At 41.8% G+C, this 8,167-nt stretch overlaps 1 protein-coding gene across 1 annotated transcript; it reads right to left on the reverse strand.

Moving 5' to 3' along the window:
• Positions 1 to 305: 305 nt before the first annotated feature.
• DUSP21 (dual specificity phosphatase 21) lies at positions 306 to 875 on the reverse strand. The gene has a single exon (XM_003783792.1). The coding sequence runs from the start codon at positions 873 to 875 to the stop codon at positions 306 to 308; it is 570 nt and encodes a 189-aa protein (XP_003783840.1).
• Positions 876 to 8,167: the final 7,292 nt, after the last annotated feature.

The raw sequence follows: 8,167 nt of genomic DNA on the forward strand, positions 1-8,167 counted from the left end.
TGGGGTTGGGATTCTAGGCCTGCCACATGTTTGGTGCTGCTGACATGTCTATCTGAGATGGGCATCATCTGTACCACCCTGTTTCCGCCAGGCCCCAGCAGCCCGACCTGCTTCCCACAAAATAAGAAACATTTTCACCATCATACACTTAGTGAATTTTATTCTTTAAAGATGTTAAAAACTCCATCTGCCCTCCTTTTTTCCTTGCTGGTCTACAAGGCATCATCCTGTTTTCTCTACCAACAAGACATCAGTGTTCAAGTTTGCTGTTGGATCGCGGCAGATGTCGGGCTGACTGGGATGGCTCACAACGGCATCATCAAATTCAAGTCTTTCTCATAGATATCGGGAATCACACCAACCGGCGAGTTGACCATGTGCACGGTGTTCTTACTAAACAGCTTGAATTCATAATGGATGAGCTGTTCCCAAAAGCCGTTGTTGGGCCGAATGATGGGGCGGCACGACTTGGCCCATGTGTGGGCGTCCAGCAGAGTCATGGCATGGTATTTCATGAGATAGGCAAGGCAAAGGGCAGCTGAGCGGCTCACTCCAGCAGCGCAGTGCAGCAATGTGCGGCCCTGCTTCATTTCCACGCTGTGGATGTGATCAGCAATTGGGTCAAAAAAGTCATAGAGGGACGAGGTGGGAACGTCTGCCACAGGTACCTGTACATATTGAATATCCTCGAAGAACGTGTTCGCCACCTCCACTGACACGTTGATGACCGTTGTGATGCGATTGCTGGACAACATGTGTTTGTTGTTGGCAGCCACACCATTGCTGATGTACAGGCTGTTGGTTATCTGGGAGAGGCCATGGATGGTGGGCTGCCGGCCAGCCTGAGATGGAAGAGAACTTGGGGAGGTTGTCATCAAGGCGGCTGGTCAGTGGCCTCTGTATGCTGGTTCAGGGCACCACCCTTGAAGGTGAGTTCAGGAAAACAGCCCTGCCGCGAAGTCTACTACGAGAGTTTTGGGGAAACAGGACTGGTCACCACTGTCTTCTACTCTGCTCTTGCCACTCCCACCCTGTGCGTCACAATCCCCAACAGCCAGGTGGTGGCGCTCTGGTTTCCATGGCAATGGCCATTTGCCGCAGTCAGGGCAAGGACCTCTGAGCCAGATCTTCAGAGAAATCTGAGATTTTTCCTTTTTTTGGCCAGGGTTGGATTTGAACTGACCACCTCCGGCATATGGGGCTGGCGACCTATTCCTTTGAGCCACAGGTGCCACCCCCAGATTTTTCCTTTTTTATCTTTCTACATGGTAGTTTATTTTCCAAGGTCTAATTCTTATGTTTCTTTCCTTTTTACAATGTTTTGATAGAAGATGTCTATTTTACGCTTCAATTATTTGACCAGACTGAACACAATATCTATGAATACTTCTATTCCACTAGCGTTGGAAAACAGGACTTACACTTTGTCTGCAAAATAGCAGCATCATATTTTAAGTTGGGAAACAGTGCTGGGCTCATGTGATTTGCTAATCTCTCTAAAATTATAGAGAGATATGGCTGGACTTGGTGGGCTGGCCTGATAATTCTTTGTCCTGCTTACAAACATATCAGGGATAGTTGTAAGGGGAGGAGTATTGCTAACTGATATAGAGCCCATTATCTATCATGGAGTTGGCCTGTGGTCAACATTGTGACTAATTTAGCAATGTCACAGTCCATTTATATATATAGCTCAAATGATTTATCACTCAATTTTACTTTATTGCCCAAAACAGCTCACATTATCTTATCTACTTTCTTCAAAAAGAATGCCCACATCCTTTGTAAATTACAAGTTACTCTGTCCACCACTGATAGTGTCTTCACAGTAATATTAAATATTCTAGAACAAATTAATGCTACTTGGTAATTGGGGCAAAAATTTGACTTTTAAAATGTTACCTGACATTTACATTTCATCTCAAATAAGGTTTTTGTAGAATTTGGCTGAAAATCAAGAAGAACTATAAACTAACCTAACAAATTGTTTCACAGAGTTGCCATGAGACTCAAATATTTCACTCTACTTCCATAATCATTTTGGTTTGTGTGCAAAGGTGTGCTGTGATTATGAACAATGATGAAATAGATGCCAGCCTTTTGTAATGATCAAGAAAATGACAACCTTAAGACACAGCACACTTTTCTTTCTCTCAGTTGTCATAATCAAATTATTTTGCATTACTCAAATTGTCAGTCCCCACAAGGCTATCTGAAAGGAATCAGAACACAAACACTAAATAAATATGAAACTGCCCATTTGGAATAGCTCAATTGGGCTAAAGTTATTTAAGAGTTTATTCTAACATCTCACACAGGGTATTAAGAAGACCTTTGTAATCTATGGAGTAATGTGGAAGCCCTAAAAGAGTATATTATTTCATAAGCATAAATTTATTTATTTTTTTTTGAGATAGTCTTGCTTTATCACCTGTGCTGAAGTGCAGAGGCATCAGCCTAGCTCACTGCAACCTCAAACTCCTTAGCTCAAGTGATCCTCCTATCTTAGACTCCCAAGTAGCTGGGACTATAAGCCTTCACTACTGTACCTGACTAATTTTTCTATTTTTAGTAGAGATGGAGGTCTTGCTATTTGTTCAAACTTATCTGGAATTCCTGGCTTCAAGCAGTCCTCCCACCTTGGCCTCCCAAAAGTTCTGGGTTTACAGGCATGAGCCACCACACCCAGCCAGACCTACACTTCTTAAACTTTAAAAATATATTGAAATACAAGTGTGTTACCTCCCACCTGTAATCCTAGCACTTTAAGAGACCAAGGAGGGAGGATCACTTGAAATTAGGAGTTCAAGACCAGTCTGGGCAACATAGCAAAACCTCATCTGTGCAAAAAATAGAAAAATTAGCCAGACATGGTGACACGTGCCTATAGTCCTGGCTAATTGGGAGATTGAGGTAGGAAGATTGCTTGAGCTCAGGCCTTCAAAGTTGCAGTAAAGGATGATCATGCCACTGCTCTCTACCCCAAGTGATAGAGAGAGATCTTGTCTCAAAAATAATTATAAAATTAACCAAAATAATTTCAGACACTATTCTCAGATACAAGCAAGACCAATATTAAACACATATTCATTTATTCTTTCATAGTCTGTGATATTTGGATGTCTTAAAGTCTTTTCTTGGGTAGATCAGGTGTTGGCCTTTCCTTTCCTTGGGTCTTGAAACAGGTCACTTTGAGATTCCCACTTGTCTCTACATTTCCTAGTTATTCAGTAAAGAAAATGTATAAGGGACTTGCCCAAGAACACATTCTCTTTACACCACTGTGAAAAGACCCTGGATGTTAAGAGGTGATTCATCTTTAGATTTCTCAATTCAGTAGTCAAGGCTCTTTCCAATTTGATCTAAGCCTGCCTTTCAAATCTCATTCATTCATTTATTCATCAGATTTTTATTAATAATCTATGGTATACATTAAGCATCTATACTAGGCATTTTCACCTATACAATTCCTCAGTTCTGACCAAATGAATAAAATATTCCTGGTAAATACAAAATTTACAATCCTGCTACCTTAACCTTTGCCATTCATTCCTCTCACTTGAGAAAAATCTTCACTTTTATCTGCTTCCTGTAGCCTAAGTTTCAAGAGTCAGATCTATTAATTGGAAAGAGGATTAGGCTAGGCACAATCCTAGCACTCTGGGAGGCCAAAGCAGAAAGATTGCTTGAACTCAGGAGCTTAAGAACAGCCTGAGCAAGAGCAAGACCCTGTCTCTACTAAAAACAGAAAAATTTACCAGGTGTTGTGGTAGGTGTTTGTAATTCCAGCTACTCAGAACACTAAGGCAGGAGGATCACTTAAACCCAGGAGTTTGAGGTTGCTGTAAGCTGGGATGATGCCATGGCACTCTAGCCTGGGCAACAGAGTGAGTCTCTGTCTCAAATTTGAATTTAAAAATATATTAAAATACAAGTGTGTTATTTGAGACAGAGACTCACTCTGTTGCCCAGGCTAGAGTGAGATATATATATGCATATATATGAAAAGAGGATCAAATGAGCATCCATTTTCCAGTTTGTATCAGGCATAGTCCTAGTATGGTGTAGATACAACACAACACAGAGCCTTATTTACAAGAGCTTATAGTTTAGTCAGAGAGATAGGTAATCTTGGAAGAGTCCAGAAGAGAGGGTTATTCATTGTTTTATGTATTTGAGAGCCAGGGCAGTAGGGGGATGTCATGGAAGACTTCACAGAAAACATGACCAGAAACAAAGCTTTTTATTTGTTTTTGTTATTTATTGTTTATTCTGCCCAAGTTTCATTTTGAAAAATATCCAACCTATAAAAAAGCTGTAAGAATAGAACAATAAACATCTGTTTATTTTTTACCTATAATTCATGCATTGTTAACTTTGCCACTTTTGCTTTATAAATCTATTTAGATATACAAACATACATATTTATTTATTTGCTTGTTTCTTTTTGCTGAATCATTGAGAGTTTATTGCAGATAAAGTAACACTTTAACTCTTTAGCACGTATTTCCTAAGAACAAATACATTCTACCTAATAGTACAATGACCATATCCAGAAATATGATCCCATATTGTTATCTAATATGTAAACGATATTCATCTTTCCTGAAGCAGCAGGTAAAAAGAAAGAAAAAAATATATAACTCATATTCAAATTTTATGAATTTTCCCGCTAATATTATTTATAGTTCCTTTTTTTCCCTTTTAATACAGTATAGAATCAAGTCTCAACATTGCATTTAATTGTCACATTTCTCTAGCATTTTCTATTTTTTAATTTTATTTATTTATTTTTGAGACAGAATCTCACTTTGTTGTTTTCTGTAGAGTGCTGTGACATTATAGCTCACAGCAACTTCAAACTCTTGGGTTCAAGTGATTCTCTTGCCTCAGCCTCCCAAGTAGCTACTCCCAAGGGACTACAGGTGCCCACCACAACACCTGGCTATTTTTTCAGAGACGGGGTCTCACTCTGGCTCAGGCTGGTCTTGAACCCATCAGCTCAGGCAATCCACCCACCTTGGCCCCTCAGAGTTCTAGAATTAGAGGCATGAGCCACTGCCCTGGCCCTGTCTTTAGTGTCTTTTAATTTGGAACAGTTTCTGAGAATTTTATTTTGGTCTTTATTGACATTGGTATTTTTGAAGAGCTCAAGCCAGTTTTGCAGAACATTGTTCAACTTGGATTTGTTTGATTGATTCCTCAGGATAGATTCAGGTGAAATATTTTTGGCAAGAATGCCACCAGACTATGATTCTATATACATTGTATCAGGGGGCCTGTGTTATTTGTTTGTCTCATTAATGATAATAATAATTTTGACCACTTGGTTAGGGTGGCATTAGCTAGACTTCTTTAATCTAAAAGAAGCTTTTCCTCTTTGTCAGTAATAGGGAATATGTGGGGTGGTAATTTAAGTTTGTGGGACTTTCTTTGGAACAGCACTTTGAAGAAAAAATAGTTCTTCAGGCAGACAAGGAGAAGAGAACCTTCTAGACAGAAAAGAAGTATATACAAAGGCACAAAGGTATGAAATAGTGTGTCAAGAAGGCAGAGAACAACTCAAAATTGCTAGAGTATACAGAATGAGTCACGAGAAATAGCAGGTAGGATGGCTTAGGGATCCCAAAGAGCCTTAAAGCAGGACCTTGAGCTTGATCCTGTTGGTCAGATGACATATTGCAGTCCTTTTTGCAGGGAAATGTCATCACCAGAACAGATTTCTAGGAAGCTCACTTACAGCTATGTGGATGGGAGGAGCTAAGATGGCCGGCTGGAGCCAGCTTTCAATAGAAGCTCCCATCCTGAGGGAGAGTTAATGGCCAGAATGAACCCAGTAAAGCTGAAGGTCAGGAGCTGAGCTGGGACAGAAGACTGATAAGTGCACATCATCCCTGCTGAAGCAAGCTGCGACTCCAAGGAAGCGAATTTCAGGTACAAAACCCATCACAAAGAGGATAAGAGTCCATCCCCTCCCGTAAGTGAGTGGCTCACTGTGTGCTTTCTACAAGTGAGCAGTGAACAGAAGACCTCTTGTTTCATTACATGGGAGAGAGCTGCTGAAAGCCAGAACTCCTTCTCCATAGAGATCCCATTGTGAGCCGGGGCATTCTCTCATCTGGCATAAAAGTTGAACAAATATTTTTCCTGCCTTTCTGAACTCCCAGTCCACCTTTCCCCCCTCTCCTGGCAATCTGGAAGCCTACCCCTTGCAAAGCCTGGAGTATCTGGTGGTTCCTTGCTAGGACTGGGCATTGCATGTGCCATGGTGCAGCTGAGCTGAAGCTGTGACTTGAGTAGAAGTGGAGAGACTCAAGAGGAGGGGAACTGGCATGGCGCAGTGAAAGTGCATAGTGTGGGGACCCACACAGCGGCACCTCCGACCATAGGAGTACCTCTGACACAGCAGTGCACTCTTGCCAGAGTCAAATTTGGGAGAGACACCTCCTCAATTCTGTGAACCACTGGAGGGAGCCAGACATTCCCCCTGTAGGGTTACCAGAGGTGGAATGCAGCTGGGGCAGAGGTGCAGTCTCTGTGGGAGAGAATACTCCGGCTTGGAACAGACTTAGGTGGAACACACCCCAGTTTTCAATTAGCACTGGAGGGAGTCAAGTTTCTGTTTCCCCTGCCTGCTGGTGGCAGAATGCAGTGGCCTGACTGAGGAGGCATTGACTTCCCTTTGACTCTGGGAGGCACAAATCCCTGGTGCATTTGCTCATTGGAGGGAACTGGGCCACAGCCCTGTGGGATTACTAGTGACTGGGCATGGTGAAGGTGCAAGGTGGGGATGGAGGCACCAACCCTCCTGGACTAACTCTTTTGCTTGGCAGGTCTTTCTGACTCCATGGAGTACCAGAGAGAGTCACACTGGAGCTGCCAGTGGTCCCCTGCTATCTGGTTGCTGGAGACCTTTTGAATTCTCCCACAGGAACAGCAATTGTGCTGCCCAGGACAATTGGTTTGGAACTCTTGACCTGGGCCAGCCACCTGGGCACCCTCCAAGGTTGAGCCCTGGTGGTGTTATAGTCAGAGGGACTGATTCTCCTCTTCCAGTTGTTGCCCATTGGGGTGCAGGGTGTCTTAGTTGCTTGTATCTCTCCCCAGCTGAGATTTCAGCCCAAAGCAACTGATTTACTAGGATTTGATAGAGGCTGGCTAAATACAAGACAGAGTCACCTAGCTCCATCACACCAAGCAGGTCCCGAGTCTCAGACTACAGGACTGAAAGGAACCTTTGTAAAGCTGTAGGGAAAAAGCCACAGTCACCAGTCTTAGCCCTTTGGTAAAGGGCTGGTTACCTACAACTCCTACAACTCTGAGTCCTCAATCCAATTTCACCTTACCAGCTTCTCTAGTCAAACTGTGAAAAATAATCATGGGGTGGAACCAACGGAAAAACTCTGACAACAGGAATAATTAGAGTAGATCAACTCCCCTAAGGAATGACAAAGAAGACACAACAGAAGATGCCATTCATAAACAAATGGCTGAAATGTCAGAAATAGAGTTCAGAATATGAATGTCAAATGAGATTAATAGAATGGAAGTAAAGTTGGAATTAGAAATTCAAGGAGAAGTTTAAAAGTTGTCTCAAGAAATCAATGAATTCAAAGACAAAAACTCCAAGGATTTAGACACAATGAGGAAAGAAATTCCAGACCTCAAAGAACAGAAATACAGTAGAATCCCTCAATAATAGAATGGAGCAGGTAGAAGAAAGGATCTCTGATGTTAAAGACAAAGCTTTTGAACACTTCCAAATGCTCAAAGAGGCAGAGAAGTGGAGAGCAAAAACAGATTAATCCCTGAGAGAGTTGTGGGACCACTCCAAAAGAGCAAAAATTTGCCTTATAGGAATTCCTGAAGGAGAAGAGGATGGTCCTAAAGGCACTTATGCTCTACTCCAATATATAATGGAGGAGAATTTCCCAAGCATAGCAAGAGATACAGAAGTTCAGATATCAGACAGTTTCAGAACCCCAGCACAACTCAATCCAAATATAGCATCTCCTAGACATATTGTAATTAACTTTGCCAAAGTTAATATGAAGAAGAAAATTCTGCCAACAGCCAAACATAAGAAAATCATAACCTACAAGAGTAAGAATATTAGAATGACTGCAGATATTTCAGCTGAAACTTTTCAAGCCAGAAAAGGCTGGTC

Source organism: Otolemur garnettii, unplaced genomic scaffold (genome assembly GCF_000181295.1).
Source record: "Otolemur garnettii isolate 467f Iridium unplaced genomic scaffold, OtoGar3 scaffold00009, whole genome shotgun sequence".
Lineage (NCBI taxonomy): Eukaryota > Metazoa > Chordata > Mammalia > Primates > Galagidae > Otolemur > Otolemur garnettii.

Coding starts and splice junctions, on each gene's coding strand:
- DUSP21 (XM_003783792.1), bottom strand. CDS start 875: ATGACAACCTCCCCAAGTTCTCTTCCATCTCAGGCTGGCCGGCAGCCC.